Consider the following 17,094-nt stretch of genomic DNA (forward strand, 5'->3'; position numbering starts at 1 on the left):
ACTACGGGTGCTGTCTGTACAGAGTTTGTACTTCCTCCACATGACCCAAGTGGGTTTTCTCTAGGATCTCCAGTTCCCTCTCACACTTCAAAGACGTAGAGGATTTGGGGTTAATTGGATTGGCAGACATGCAATTGTCCCCAGTGTGTGCAGGATGATGTTATTGTGTGGGGATCGCTGGTCGGTGCGGGCTCGGTGGGCCGAAGCGCCCTGTACCTCTAAACTAAACTAAAAATGAAACTCCGCCAGTCAAGCAGCAACTGTGGCCAGAGGAATCAGTTAATGCTTCGAGTCAGGGACCTTTCCTTCACAACCGGGGAAGAGTTATAGTTTTGGGGGAAAGAATGAGGAATAAGACAAGTGGAGATTGGTTAAAACACATCAACTGATAACAAGCGCAAGTACTAATGCTGCCTCACCGACGGAGTTTCTCCAGCATTTTTGTCTTGCTTCGATTTTTCCAGCATCTGCAGTTCTTTCTTATACTCACCGTTAGGGAGGTACTTTTTCAAAAAAATGAGGTGAGAAAACTAGGAATACTTAGGGGATTGGAAGAAGCGGTTGGTTTTATACTCTCCCTGCCGCCCGAGATGTTCAGCATTAATGTTCGCCGATTATGGGCTGGCGGTGATGGTGCAATGAAGCAAGTGGAGGTTTGGAACAGAAGACAAGCATCCAAGATTACACCCAAGTGTAAACAGGTCATCATTTGAGCGATTACACAGGTGGTCATTCTATTGTCACCAGGTTTATGCTGTCCCAGACTCACGTAAAGGGGCTGTCCCACTTGGGCGACCTAATTGGTGAGTTTTAAAAAATGACATGTTGAAGACCTCCTTCGACTATGTTGAAGAACAGCGTTGACTAGCTACGACTAACTTTGGGAAAATTGGACACTGAATAGGAGAGTGAAGACGACCTCCTTCGAACTCCCTTCGACTATGATGAAGACTATCTACGACTACCTTCAACTACCCTCGATTACGTACGACTAAATCAACGAGTAAAAAAAGTATCGATTTTCCCCATGGCGACCTTTTTTTACTCGCGGCATTTTTTTACATATTGAAAAAAACGCCATGACCGAGCTGAGGCCTCGAGTACGCGGTGACCACTCTCGAGCATGAAGGAGAGTTACAAAGACCTCCTTGTGTCGTGTCGTAAATTGTGTTGTCTTGGGTCTATTTGTTTGTAATGTATGGCTGCAGAAACGGCATTTCGTTTGGACCTCAAGGGGTCCAAATGACAATTAAATGTATCTTGTATCTTGTATCTTGTGTCGACCATGCTGCGAGTACGAGTCGAGGGCAAACTCACCAGAACTCGCGGATTAGGTCACCCAAGTGGGACAGGCCCTTAACAGGCAAGATGGTGATGGAGCAAAAATCAAAACTTTAGTCAGCCAGAATCTGTTAGTGGAAATTGGAGAGAATGCACCAGGATCATTCATTGTGTAGGGATCAATCGAGAAATGTCCTTTAGCCTAGAACAAGGGAAGTCCATAACTGTGTTGTCAGACAGAGAGGAGTTACCACAGACTGCCTCGAGTCCCGCAAACATTGCATGGAGTCATACAGCATGGAAACAGGCCCTTCGGCCCAACTTGCCCATTCCAACCGAGAAGCCACGTCTAAACTAGTCCAATCTGCCCATATCTCTCTAAACCTTTTTTATCCTTGTACCTGTCCAAATGCATATTAAATATTGTTATAGTACCTGCTTGCTGGTTTAAAATGAAGATAGACTTAAAATGCTGGAGGAATTCAGCGGGACAGGCAGCATCTGTGGAGAGAAGGAATGGGTGATGTTTCAGGTCGAGACCAGAATCTGAAGAAGGGTCTCGACCTGGAACGTCACCCATTCCTTCTCTCCAGAGATGATGCCTGTCCCGCTGAGTTACTCCAGCTTTGTGTCTATCTCCTGTGTAAAGACTCCATGACTCTACAGTGATATAATTAGTAATAATTAAAACTGAAATAGTACAAATAAACTGAAGTGTAATAACAATAAGTACTGAAGTGTCATGATATGGGTTATGTCAGCGATCCACATTGGGTTAGATCGCAAGTTAATATTTAGCTAGAATTACACATTCTTGGCATACCTGTTCCTGTTGCTTCTGTTTGCTTCCAATTTGCAGGGAGCAGTTCCGACAATTATGGCCGTCGTTTTAGCACTTACTTTACCGATTTTCATGGTTTCAAAATTCCTTCCACAAATGATCAGCCTTGTTCCACCCTCTGAGGGGGCAGTTAGCGGAGAGATCTGAAAGTGGTTAAAGCAAGAAAGTGAAACAAGCAGCATCCATTCGCAAACCGTTGGTTGTACAACTCCCCGAATCATTAAACAGAGCAGATAAAAATGTAATGTAGAGACTGTAGGACAGAACGGTGGCGCTGGTGCCTTGGTACTGTGCCAGAGACCTGGGTTCGATCCTGGCTACGGGTGCTGTCTGTAAGGAGTTTGCATGTTCTCCCCATGATCCGTGTGGGTTTTCTCCGAGAACTTTAGTTTCCTCCCAAACTCTAAAGACGTACAGGTTTGTAGGTTAATTGGCTTGGTCATAAATGTTAAATTGTCCCTAGTAGAGTGGTGTTAATGTGCAGTGATCGCTGGTCGGTGCAGACTGTATCTCCAAATTAAATATCAACAAAACGTGCTTCATCATAATGCTGAATAACTCCTTTCACGTCTAGTGTTGAGGGGACAAGTCCTCAGGTATTCTAGTCATACAAGTAGCAATGATCATTCAATACAGCAGATATGAAAACTAGACATTTCCAGCATCTGCAGTTCCTTCTTGAACATTTCTAAAATGGAAAGTGATTTGATGATTTCTATATTGAGTGCACCACTCCAGGCAGTTGACTGGCTCCTCTCAGCTGTGAAACACTCTTGCACCAAAGACGTAATTTACGAGTCAGTTGCAGATGTAGATACAGAGGTATAGGTACAGAGTGCTTCTGTGGGAAGTGGAAACCAGCTGTACTGGTCATGGCACATTGATATAAAACCCAATGAAATAACTCTATGTCTCCCTCTCAGTCTGAAGAAGGGTCTCGAGCCAAAATGTCACCCATTCATTTATCCAGAGATGTTGCCTGTCCTGTTGGTATTCTCTAGCACTTTGTGTCTATCTTCGGTGTAAACCTGCATCTGTCCACAGCGAACAGGTCAAGGGAAGGGAAGCATGTTGGGTTTAGTCCACATCCTTCCTATACATTATCTAATCCTCATCACTGCTTCCATGGGGTTCACCAGGGGTTTTCTCCGCCTTGAGATCAAGGATGACATTCCCACTCTGGTTTTGTACGATACAAGGTGACTGGTGATGCCAATGGATGAGATCAATGTCTTCCTTCTTATCCCCTCTCAATAACTGTTAATAAACATTTTAACTGCTTCTCATCCACCTCTTACACCTCTGCTCTTAGCCCTTTCCATTGGGATGGAACAATGGTCCTTCCAACTCGCCAGTCTTTGCATTCAGCAGATCATTCTCTGCAATGTCCTCCACTTTCAGAGAGCTTCCACCATCAGCACATCTACAACACTCCTCCATCATTCAGCAGGGAGCAGGAACCATTCATTTCACGATTCCCTGGTCCACTCTATGTTTCCACCAACCAACCTTTTTCCTACAGCAATTTCCCTGGCGACCACATTACCTAGTATCCTCCTGTTAATCTGGATTTACCCTGACAGAGCACAACAAGAGAGCAGTCCTGAACTACTATCTACCTCGTTGGAGTCTCTCGGACTACCTTAGATCAGACTTTACTGGATCCATCTTGCACTAAAGGCTATCACAGGTGAACAAGAGGAAGAGGACTGGACTTTGCTGCCTTCCCTCAGTGGGAACCATTGTGGGGGGATGTTTTTTTATGTTTAATGTCAAATTCTTGAATGTTGTGTTTTATTTTTATTGGTGTGCTGCAATGGCAACTCAAATTTCGCTACAGCAATACGGGGACTTGTGAATGGGTTGAGAGCACGCTGGGATGGAGGGCAAGTGGGCAGGGGGTAAGTAAGGCTGTGGAGGATCAGGTGAGCAGATGAAGGGGCAATGGAGTATCAGTGGAAAAGAGTAGATGGGGTGAAGGGGATTGCAGCAGCTTCCAGAGATAGGGCAGCAACAGGGGAGCAGCAGTGGGTTTGGTAACACGATTGTGTCACAATGAGTTGTTGGGTTTGTACATCCGGAGTGGAGAAGCTTGACATAGTTACAGTCAGGAAGGGAAAGGGCAAAAACCAAGGAAGATATTTAAAAGAGAATCCGCAATCAATGCCTTTAACTGATGCCAAATCAGGCCACAGTTCTCCAGTTAAGTTTTGCACCAGTGTGCGTGCCAGAGGTTTAGTTCAGAGATACCGCGCGGAAACAGGCCCTTTGGCCAGCGACCCTCACACATTATCCTACACAGACCAGGGACAACTTATTTACACTTATACCAACCCAAGCCAATTAACCTACAAACCTGCACGTCTTTGGTGTGTTTGAAGTTGCTGAATGAGCATACCCCAACTTGCAAGAGCCAAAGTGCTGGAGTAATTCAGTGGATCAGGCAGCATCTCAGGAGAACGTGGATAGAGGGGGGAGGGGAAGTGAGTGCAGAATAAGGGCATGTCCCACTTACATAACCTAATTCAAGGCCTTTTTTACTCGTGGACATTTTACATCAGGCTAGAAAAATGCCCCGACCTACTTAATGCCACGAGTACCTAGTAGCATCACGACCCGCTACAACCTACCTACGACCTCCTATGATCTCGTACCGACCATGTTGCGAGTACGAGTCAAGGGCAAACTCGGCAGAGGTCGTGAACTATGTCGTGAAAGTGAGACAGGCCCTTTAGGAGGGATCCATCTTTGACAGTGGGAAACCACGTTTACGAAAGAAAGAGGGCATCTCAGGTCCTTGAATAGAAGGCTTCATCTTGGGAGCAGATATGGTGGAGATGGAGAAATTGAGAGTGGGAGATAGTGTCGTTGCAAGAGGCAGGGTGGGAGGAGATGGAATCCAGATTGTGAGATTCAGTAGGTTGATAGTAGACGTCAATCTATATTCTGTCCCCTGTGACGGAGACAGAGAGATCAAGAAAGGGGAGAGAGGTGTCAGAGATGGTGCAAGTGAATGTGGCGACAAGGTGGAAGTTTGTGGTGAAGAATGAGGTCCACAAGTTCTGCATGGGTGCAGGAGGCAGCCTCGATGCAGTCATCGATGTAGTGGAGCAAGAATTGGGGGATGGTGCCAGTGTGCGTTTGGAATAAGGACTGTTCAATGTCACTGACAAAAAGGAAGTGTGAGTGTGAGTGCCCATGGCTACACCTTTAACTTGAAGTGAGATGTCCAAAGAGAATTTGTTGAGAGTGAGGATAAGTTTCATTTAAAAATAAATTGGATAGGCATATGGATGAGAAGGGAATGGAGGGTTATGGTATGAGTGCAGGCAGGTGGGACTAAGGGAAAAAAAGTTGTGTAGGCACGGACTTGTAGGGCCGAGATGGCCTGTTTCCGTGCTGAAATTGTTATATGGTTTATAAGTTCCGCCAGGCAGAGGAGAGTGCTAGTAGAGAGAATTTGATTGAGTCTCTGTACAGGACATTTGACCAGGTGTGTACGCTTCACTTGTGCAGAGAAGACAGAGTGAGTATACATCAGTGTTCCACACATTTCACTGCACCTTCGGGTGCAAGTGACAAATACATTTGAATTTGATTTTGTTGAAGGGATGTGCTTTGGATATTTTTAGAGATACAACAAGGAAACAGGCCCTTTGGCCCACACTGACCATTATTCCCCGCTCACATTGGCTCTGCATTATCCCACTTTCTCATCCATCCCCTATACAGTAAGGGCAATGTACAGAGGCCAATTAACCTATAAACCCGCACATCTTTGGGATGTGGGAGGGAACCGGAACACCCGGAGTGAACCCACACAGTCGCGGGAAGAACGTGCAAATACCATACACTCAGCACCCAACGCCAGGATCGAACCTGGAACTCTGGCACTGTGAGGTAGTTGCCCTACCAGCTGTGCCATTGCACTGCCTTCTACCACATCATGCTCAGGGGATGCACTGTACATTATGCCTGGATTTTTAGTTGGCATTGCTATTAGTTTGTAAAATGTTGAAGAAAATTAAAATACTTAAATGCTATCAATATTACTCAATACTAGTACAAAACACAAAAAGCACTAGTACTAACACTATACAAAGGAATTTAAGCCTGGATTTTTAGTTGGCAAAGTAATTCATTATAAAATATTGAAGAAATGAGCAGAACGCATTTTTAGTCGAAATACTAAAATATTATCACAATAATACTCGAGTGGCATCATGAAGCTAAACTTCACAGAAAAGTTTGATAATTCTTACCTCTCTGATAATAGCAGGGCAGATGTTCAACATGTGAGTCATGCATTCCTGCTTTCGGGAACACCTTCCACTACACCAGCCACAGCCCATGAAGGACGGAGCTGTTAAACACTTACTGCAGGACAAGAAATGGCCACACCTTGCAGCTGTTAAAGGCAATTTGCTTATCTAGAGAGAGAAAAAAACACATTGGGTAATTAAACTTTAAACAAATAGGAATTTATTACATGGTTATAGCTTCCCCATTTCACTAACAAAGGAAGTAAAGGATCTATAATCCAATCCACACGAAACATTGACTGATCATAATATACCAGATATATTGTGTTGTGTCAGATCAGGGTCAAAATAAACACTTTAGGCTCAAGTGTTGCTTCCTGATTGCTCAGATATACTCATACTATATTGTGACAAAGATATCATGGAAACATGGAAAAATAAGTGCGGGAGTAGGCCATTCGGCCCTTTGAGCCAGCCCTGCCATTTAATATGATCATGGCTGATCATCTAAAATCAGTAGTCCGTTCCTGCTTTTTCCCCATATCCCATGAATCCTTTAGCAACGAAGATCTGATGGGCCTGTCCCACTTAGGCGACTTTTTAGGCGACTACAGGAGACTATGCAGTCATCACATGTTCACGGGTGGTTGCCGAGGACTCGCCTTCATGTTCGTGATTAGTTCGCGCATTCTCGGAACTAGTCACGGATTCATTCTGGTCACCGCTAATTTTTTAATGTGTTGAAAAATGTGCGGTCACACAAATGAAGCCGCCATGGAGAGTAGCGAGAATTCTCGTGCCGTAGGTGCAGTGGTAGTTTCACCAGGGCCCTGCACGACTGCAGTAGGACCTCCTTGCTCCTGAAGTCAAATCCTCTCACAATGAAGGCCAACCTGCCATTAGCTTTCTTCACTGCCTGCTATACCATTTGGCCCATTGAGTCTATGCTAATACTTGTAAAAGTTCTATTCCCCTCTAAATATACATGAAAATAAATATAGATGATGTAAATCTGAAATGAAGGTAGGAAAAGCTGGAAGTACATGGGTCTCAGACTGGAAACATTAAATGTTTTCCTTTCCATGGAAGCTGCCTGATCTGTCGAGTGTTACATGCATTTTTTATTGCAGCTCCTTTCTCCCACATGTAAACTATTCTCCCCCCACATGCCACCTTTCAGTTTTTTGCCACCAATCTATACTAGGTATAACCTGGAGTAGCCAATTAAGCTAACGACTTGTCTGCTGGATGTGGGAAGAAACTGGTGCACCTGCAGGGATCAAATTTGGTTCCAGGGAGAATGTGTAAACTGCACACAGACAGCACATGAGATCACGAGTCAACCCAAGTCTCTGGAGCTGTGAGCAGATACTTTACAGACCAGCTCAACACACAGGCTGAGAAATGGCAGGAAGGAGCATATCAGAACTTGCTTTCCATTCAATGACTCCAATTTCATCGGTAAATGACAGGAAAGGACCAAGTTCAACATTTCACTGGGCAATTGGTGGTCAGATGGTGTTCTTGCAAGATTTTGCAGCACGGTGGCGCAGCGGTAGAGTTGCTGCCTTAAGCCCCTTGTCCCACTTAGGAGACCTAAACAGCAACCTCTGGTGACCTTTCCCTCCACCTAAAAAAAAATCAAGGTCGAGGTGACCTGCAACCTCCTACCACCTCCCACGCATACGTTGAAAACCTTCCTCAACTATGAAGAAAACCGGCTTCGACTAGACCTGCGACTAAAAAATGATCGATTTTTAAAACGGCAACCTATTTTTAGTTGAGGCCAGTTTTAAACATGATGAAAAAATAGCAACAACCAAGATGAAGCCTCGACCACGCGGAAAACACTTTCGACCATTGTGGAGAGTGATCAAAACCTCCAGTGACCTCATGGAAACCTTGGGTGGCGGGCAAGGTCACCAGAGGTTGCTGTTTAGGTCTCCTAAGTGGGACAGGGGCTTTACGCACTTGCAGCGTCGGAGACCTGGGTACAATCCCGACAATGAGTGCAGTCTACACAGAGTTTGTACGTTCTCCCCGTAAACCTGCGTGGGTTTTCTACGAGATCTTCAGGTTCCTCTCACTGGAGTGTGGTTTGTAGGTTAATTGGCTTGGTATAAGTGTAAATTGTCCCTATTGTGTGTAGGATAGTTTTAATGCGTGGGGATTGCTGGTCGGCGCGGACTCGTGTGGGCTGAAGGGCCTGTTTCCGCACTGTATCTCTAAACATAAAATAGTGGCAAGCAATGAAATTCATGCAGTGATTTGTGGTGTCACATAATTCACACCATACACCTTTCTACAAATTTCTGGTTTGTTCACATGCAAAGCTGATGTGAACCCACCAAATTATGGACCATGGGAGGAACATTTTTGCTTTTTGGGGAGATCAACAAGGATTCCTGAAAAGCGAACAATGGCAGATGGTGGGAGTCTGAAATAAGCCCAGTAAATAGTAGAAATACTCAACATGCCAACCTGCATCTGTGGAGAGAGGAAAAATGTGGTCGACATGTCAGGTCAAAAACTTTTGATCAGAACTAGAAAGTTGTAGTCACCCGAGGGTTGGGGAAGTAGGGTTATTGAGAGTGGGCAATACCTGTCATAGGGTGATCTGGACACAGGTGACACTGGTGCTGACTGAGAGAGGGTGGCAAAGGTTTTTTTTTACTGCAGCTAATCTCTCCCTCCTCTCTCTCGAAGAGTTATAATTGGTATCCCCATCTATCACCCTTCTTTGCAATTTAAATCATAGTGGTTTTTAAGAATTTTTTTCAAATTCTGATGAAAGTTCATTGATCTGAAGTGTTTAAATGTTGACTGGCTTTCTCCACTTGATGTTGCCCAATTACCGCATTTTTGGCTTTCATTTAAGTATATATGTACTTTCATATACATATATATATATATACACACATACACACATACTCAAAAAATAAACAGTAGTGGTGCAATAATAATTATAATAATATTAATAATAGTCTATTGAAGTACATAGCTTATGAGGATGTAGTGTTTAATAGCCTGATGGCTGTTGGGAAGAAGCTGTTCCTGACCCTAGACGTTACAGTTTTCAGGCTCCTGTACCTTCGTCCCGATGGCAGTGGTGAAATGAGTGTGTGGCCAGGATGGTGTGGGTCTCTGATGATGCCGGCTGCCTTTTTGAGGCAGCGACTCCAATAAATCCCTTCAATGGTGGGCTGTAGGGAAAGGTTGATCAGGTTGGGACTCTATTCCTTGGAGCACAGGAGGATGAGGGGTGATCTTATAGAGGTGTATAAGATCATGAGAGGAATAGATCGGGTAGATGCACAGTCTCTTGCCCAGAGTAGGGGAATCGAGAACCAGAGGACATAGGTTTAAGGTGAAGGGGAAAAGATTTGATAGGAATCGGAGGGGTAACTTTTTCACACAAAGGGTGGTGGATGTATGGAACAAGCTTCCAGAGGAGGTAGTTGAGGCTGGGACTATCCCAACACTTATGAAACAGCTAGACAGGTGCATGGATAGGACAGGTTTGGAGGGATATGGACCAAATATGGACTAAGGAGATGGTGGTTGACTTCAGGAGGGCGGGAAAACAACACCATACACCTCTGCACATCGATGGAGCTGATGTGGAAAGGGTCAGCAGCGTGAAGTTCCTAGGACTCCACCTGTCAGATGACCTGATGTCCACAACCAACACCACAGCACTGGTCAAGAGAGCCCAGCAGCGACTACACCCTCTCCGAAGACTACGTAAAGCAGGTCTCCCCACTACACATCTACGAACTTTTTATAGGGGGACAGTCGAGAGCACATTAACCAACGGCATCACTTCCTGGTTCGGGAGCTGCAAGGCGTACGAACGGCACCAACTTGACAGGATTGTGAAGACCGCCAGCAGGATTATTGGTGCTCCACTCCCTTTCTTGCTGGACATATACAGGAAGAGATGTATCAACAGAGCCATCTCCATCATCAAAGACCCCTACCACCCATCGCATCACATATTCTCCATCCTGCCATCTGGGAAGAGGTACAGGAGCATTAGCTGCAAAACCAGCAGGATGCTCCTCAACTTCTTCCCGCAGGCTATAAGACTGATAAACGGACTTAGCCCCCTGCCAAAGTATCGCGCACCAACCACCAACCTGGACACACTGCAGCAGCTGTCGATCGGAACGCCTGTTGATGTTTAGTAGAGAGTAGAGTGTTTAATTTAATTTGTTCATGATATATGTATTTTTATTTCTATTTACTTGTTGTTATTTGTACTGCACACTGAACGGACACTGGTTGAGCAACGTTTTTTTGTTTCCTCTGGGTATGTGAGTACTCAGGAAATAACAATAAAGATATACTGATACTGATACTGATACTGAAATGGGACTGGTGTAGCTGGGACATGTTGGCCGGTGTGAGCAAGTTGGGCTGAAGGGCCTGTTTTCACACTGCATCACTCTAAAATCAGGTCAGATGTATTATTAAAGTAAATACTTGAAGGTAGTGATTAAAATACTTGGGGGACTATTGTTATGAAGTTATCTACAGAAAGACATGTACCTTTTTCCCAGTAATGATGATGATGTAGCCATTTTCCGACCCGGATTGCTCGACCAGTACTTCAGGGAATACTGAACTGGAATCCAGCTGGAAAGTGAAATGAGGCGTGGACCGCTGGACTCGTGAAATCACCACCTGTGGAGATGAAATATGAAGCAATTCTCAATCATTCTTTTATTTGTTCAGGGAGTCACAAGTCACAAGATGCCGCATTTTGATGAGAAAAAACAAATTCACTGCAGCACCAAAGGTTCTCCTCCAGACATTCTCAGTTCAGTTTAGTTTATTGTCACATGCACCGAGGTACAGTGAAAAGCTTTTGTTGCATGTTATCCAGTCAGCAGAAAGACAATACATGATGACAAGGGAATAACGTGTAGTGCAAGGCAGAGCCAGCAAAGGCCAATCAAAGATAGTCCGAAGGTCACCAATGAGGTAGATGGTTGTCTTTCATAACAAATATTGATACTCAGCAGAATCATGATTCCTTTTGGGGATTTAGTTCGGATGCCATGAAGATAGAAAGAAAGACTCAAAATGTAATAGCCCTGTCCCACTGTACGAGTTCATTCCAAGTGTTCTCCCGCGTTTGCCCTGATTCGAACTTGGAGATTTACGGTAATGGCCGCTCGTAGGTACTCAGGGCTTTCGTGGACATTTTTCAACGTTGAAAAATCTTCACGAGTCTTCCCGACCTTACCTGCTGTTAACGAGTCTTCCCGAGTACCTGCCGTTAGCGTTACGAGCCGCTAAGAGACGTCCCCGAGCTCTGACGTACCCGCTACGTTAATTCTACGTGCCTACCACGAGTTTGATTTTTTTTTAAACTCGGGAGAGCACTTGAATGAACTCATGCAGTGGGACAGGGCTTTAAGTCAGCATCTGCAGTTCCTTGTTTAGGGTCTGTCCCACTTTCACAACTTAATTCAAAACCTCTGCCGAGTTTAAAGGACCGGAAAAAAAAATCAAGAGCGTGGTAATCTACGAACTCCTACGAGTATGTCTACAAATTCCCACAGCTATTTTAATGACCTCCTTACGAGTAAAAAGTTGCAATTTCTTTCATCCCGACCATTTTGTTACTCGTGGACATTTTTGATCAGGCTGGAAAAAACGTCCCGACTTACCTGATGCCACGACTACCTACGGCTAGCATAACGAGCTGCTACGATGTATCTATGAACTCCTACGGACTCCTACGAACATTCCGCGAGTTTGGATCAAGGGGAAAATCGTGAAAATTCGTGAATTACCTTGTGAAAGTGGGACAGACCCGTTTCTTCAAAGTGGCTCCTGCTGGCCACTCGCACAGGAATTTCACAGGAAATTGCTGAGTTTCCTTGGAATCTCATAGAGCTCATGGTGGGGATGTGGAGGTGGTTTTGAGAAGATAGAGCTCTGTTAGAATAACATTTTCAAGGTTGTAGATAAAATAAAGCTTCCAACCAGGCAGTGTTCCTGGCATTTGAGCCTCCCTGACGTAAAGCCAAGGCCATTGAGCATTAAGATGTAGAAATGTACATTTTCCATTATATTGGAAGGAAGAACATGAAGAAAATGGTGTAAAGGGCAGATAGAGGCAACACAGCTGAAACAAGGATCTTGGAAACATCTCCAAAACACACCAACTGTGTTCCTTTATGCTAATTTAAAGATTCCATGAGGCGTGCAGCAACAATATACTGTTTACAATCATTCAATTCACGATGGCACAGCGGTAGAGTTGCTGCCTTACAGCGAATGCAGCGCCAGAAACTCGGGTTCGATCCCGACTACGTACGGAGTTTGTACGTTCTCCCCGTGACCCGCGTGGGTTTTCTCCGAGATCTTCGATTTCCTCCCACACTCCAAAGACGTTCAGGCATGTAGGCTAATTTGCTTGATGTATGTAAACACTGTCCCTAGTGTGTGTAGGATAGTGTTAACGTGCGGGGACCCGGTGGACCGAAGGGCCTGTTTCCGCGCTGTATCTCTAAACTAAAATAAACTAAAACTAACGAGAACTAATTAAAGCAACACCTAACCGAATGTTTAACCGAATACAGTCATATAGTTGGTCAGCATGGAAAGACACCCTTCAGCCTATCCTTCTGAACCTTCTGAATTTTGTAATCAGCGGGGCAGTACTCTGCATATCGCCAACTTGGACAATTTTATATTTTTATCAAGCTAATTAACCAAACCAATTAACCTACAAACCTCTACGACTTTGGAGTGTGGGAGGAAACCGAAGATCTCAGAGAAAACCCACGCAGGTCACGGGGAGAACGTACAAACTCCATACAGACATATCAGCCCATAGTCGGGATCGAACCCGGGTCTCCAGTGCTGCATTTTGCTGTAAGGCAGCAACTCTACCGCTGTGCCACCGTGACATTTGGATCTTCTGTCCATCTACACATCCTATTTTTCTGCATCAGGTCATAAGGTCATAAGTGATAGGAGCAGAATTAGACCATTCAGCCCATCAGGTCTACTTCACCATTCAATCATGGCTGATCTATCTCTCCCTCCTAATCCCATTCTCCGGCCTTCTCCCCATAACCCCCTGGCACCCGTACAGAAGGTCTGTATGCGTCAATGCCCCTGCCTGATCAAGTGGCTGTCTAAATGAATCTTAAATGTAGTGAGTGTATCTGACCTCCTCATTTCCTCTGGATGTGAGTTTCACATATCAGCCACACTTTGGTTAAACAAATCTTCTCGTTAACTCCTTGTCTCCCCACCTTGCAGAGTTGACATAACTATTTTGCATTTAAGCCATAAAAGAATATACAATATCCTATTACAGTAAAGTAATGCAACAATGCCAAACACTGCTGTATTCAAATCAGAAGGTGTGTTAACTAGAAAGGTCACAGAAACCCTTTGTGGATTACAAGGAAAAACTAGGAGACTTAATAGAATGCAAATCATAGCATGTTAGAAACAAACCCCCTCTAGTTCAGGATTCACCTTGTTTGGGAAAGGTGGAGGAGAGCTGCATGAACATGTATAGATGGTGACTGAAAATGCTCTTGTAGATGGGCACTTCCTCCACAAAGACCTTCTCAATGCTATGGGTTTTCCTCAAAATCAAACATGAAGATGAAACCTATTGCATGGGTTTGCAGCGAACTGATATGGGTTAGTTCAGAATTGATTGACGAGCCTGTACCCTAAGCTGGAGGCATTGGAACAAGAGCAGAGTAGCGTTCAGTACGCTGGGGCAGGTGCGAAGGCACTGGAATCATCTAGTGAGGATAGCGACTATTGAGACTGGCGAAGAACTACCCCTTACGCGACTCACCCCACTGAATCACGAGCACAAAGAAAATAATTGAAAAACACCTTGCTTGGCTCATCAACTTCACTCCTGGGGCAATCTGGCTCCGTGACAATGGAACTGATTGGGTCGTGGATTCTGAAAATATGCCCAGCAGGTCTACACCCACAGTGTGGCCTTCCAAAAGACTAACTCAGGGCCAGTTACAGTCCTGATCCCATTACAAGCTCCTGTGATTATATTTTCCCTGCCTAGGTGCCAAGGGTACTCTGAGGTTCTGGTCATAGTAGACAGATTCTCCCGATGGGTGGAAGCCGTCCCATCTAGACAGGCTACAGACTCACACGCTGCTAAAGTGCTGTGAAGAGAACATATCCCAAGATAGGGTGTCCCCTCTAACTGACTCAGATCAGGGCATACACGTTATCAGCATTGTTTGTAAGGATGTCTGAACATTGCTGGACATTACCTGCAATTTACATTGTCTCCATCTTCCATGGTCTCCTGGTCTGGTTGAATGCATGAATTGTACTATTGAGGACCAGCTAACCACAGTAAATATCACTGGCCCTCCGCATTGTCTTATGTAGTATTAGGGCCACTCCTAATCGATCAACGCTGCCCAGGGAGATACTAGTGCCTTGATCGGAGTGAAATGTTGCACCGACATTCCGCATAACTCCGAAATCATGACCAACCTGGTTAATGATCCACAAGGAAATACTGAAGCTCGAGTAGCCTCCTCCCCTCTACCTGCTGGAGCGGGGTTATGGAATGCCCCACTCTTTGGGAACCTCCTTGGCTCACGGCTTGATCATGTTTATCCTTTTTACTTTCTGTTGTGTTTTAATGCTTATTAAGCACTGTTGCAAACTAATGGTAGAATGTTACCAGCTAACATCGGATCCATACAGGCCTCGAGCTGCCCCCCCACCTCACTACAAATACACTTCTTATATTTAGAGAAGTATAGATTTATTAAGGCTTCCCCATCAAATGTATTGGAGGATGTCTCTAAAATATGGAGCCCATTCATTCTAATATGGCAGAGAGACAAAAACATGCTTGGTCTCAGGCCCTGTGCAAAGAAGTGTCTCGACCCGAAACATCACCCATCCCTTCTCTCCAGAGATGCTGCCTGTTCCGCTGAGTTACTCCAGCATTTTGTGGCTTTCTTTAGTGTAAACCAGCATCTGCAGTTCCGTCCTACACAATTCTAATGTGGACACCATCTTATCTAATGATCTGTGCTTAGGCTACGTAAAATAATTCTTATTTTGGAGATTCTTTCTTTCTAATGTTGATTGAAGAATCAAAAGGGGGACTATAGGGGTTTGCAGAGAAATTATGGAGTTAGTTTAAAATTGATGGGGTTAGTTCATTTAAAAAAGCTGTTCACTGCATGAAAACATGTTTGTGGAACACAGAGACAAAGAGCAGCTTGTGAACTCCAGGTTAGAACTGATAAGAACCCAGACAGTATTGTGAACAGTAATCCCTTCATGGAGAGAAGGTACTTGATACGTCATGATCAGCCCATAGAGATAAAGAAGCCTGTTCATATCTCACACAATGCTAGAGTAACTCAGCAGGACAGGCAGCATCTCTGGACAGAAGGAATGGGTGATGTTTCAGGCCAAGACCCTTCTGAGAGTCAGGGGTGAGGGAGACACAGAGATAAGGATGGGTAAGGTGTGAAAACGAGACATCAAAGGGGTTGAAGGTCAAGGAAAATGTAGAACAGATCATTGTTAGCTAGAAGAAGTTGACAACGAAGCAAACAGAGATAACATTTAATCAGGAAGACAGTCAGACTGGTCGGAAAACTAGGAAGGGGGAGGGGATGGAGAGAAAGGGAAAGCAAGGGTTACTTGATGTTAGAGATGTTAATATTCATACCACTGGGGTTTAAGCTGCTCAAGAGAAATATGAGGTGCTGTTCCCCCAATTTGCGCTAGGCCTCACTCTGACAATGGAGGAGGCCCAGGACAGAAAGGTCAGTGTGGGAATGGGAGTGGGAGTTACATTGATTAGCAACCGGGGGATCGTGTAGGTTTAGGCGGACTGAGTCAGGTGTGTGTTCAGATTGTGTTCTGTGTGGAAGTTGTTGGCAGCAAGGCCTGTTAGTTATGTTCAGCCTTTAGACTTTTAGTTGTAATTCCATAGTTTTGTTTGTTTTGTTAGTTTTGATATGTTCAGGTTTAGTTAAGGTCTGCAGATCTTTGAATGCTTTGTTCTGATGTCATATAACCATTGCACCTGAATAAAATGTCGTGCTATAAAAAATGCTACAACTGGACTTGGCTAATCATGGGGAACTCAGTGATCCTACACACATTTCTAAATGCTTTCATTTATCTGCCTTTGCTTTTGTCCTGCTTGGCACTGGGCAATCGGTGCAATCAGAAGCTGAAACCTTTTACAGAATCTTTGGCAAGCAATCTGACTGGCACCCTTTCACATTGCTAAGACTTAATGCAGAACAGTACAGCACAGGAACGGAGCCTTCGGCCCATAATATCTGCGCCAAACGTGATACCGTTAAACTAATCTCCTCTGACTGCACGTGATTATCCATGTGCCGATCTAAAAGCTTCATAAGGGCCTGTCCTACTATGTCGACCTTATTTGCGAGTTTAGGAGAGTTTGCGCTTGCCACAAGCTCGCAGCACGGTCGACACATGGTCGTAGGTGGTCACTGGTAAGTTTCCTTCATGGTTGAGAGGAGTTCCTGCATAGTGGTTACTACTCGAGGCCTCAGTTTGGTCGAGGAAAATGTTTCAACAAGCTGAAAAATCTTCTGCGAGTAAACATTGGTCGGCATGGAGAAAATCGATACTTTTGAACTTGTAGCGCAGTTTTAGTGGGGGTCGCCATGTCGTTGTAGGTAGTCG

The 17,094-nt window shown here is 44.7% G+C and overlaps 1 protein-coding gene across 1 annotated transcript in view; it reads right to left on the reverse strand.

The window, feature by feature from the left end:
* Positions 1–17,094, reverse strand: part of met (MET proto-oncogene, receptor tyrosine kinase) — a 236,937-nt gene that overhangs the window by 97,671 nt on the left and 122,172 nt on the right. Inside the window, 3 exon segments of the mRNA XM_055649985.1 lie at positions 2,105–2,265; positions 6,385–6,552; positions 10,936–11,070. Coding sequence (XP_055505960.1) covers positions 2,105–2,265; positions 6,385–6,552; positions 10,936–11,070 — 464 coding nt within the window.

Source organism: Leucoraja erinacea, chromosome 19, assembly GCF_028641065.1.
Source record: "Leucoraja erinacea ecotype New England chromosome 19, Leri_hhj_1, whole genome shotgun sequence".
NCBI lineage: Eukaryota > Metazoa > Chordata > Chondrichthyes > Rajiformes > Rajidae > Leucoraja > Leucoraja erinaceus.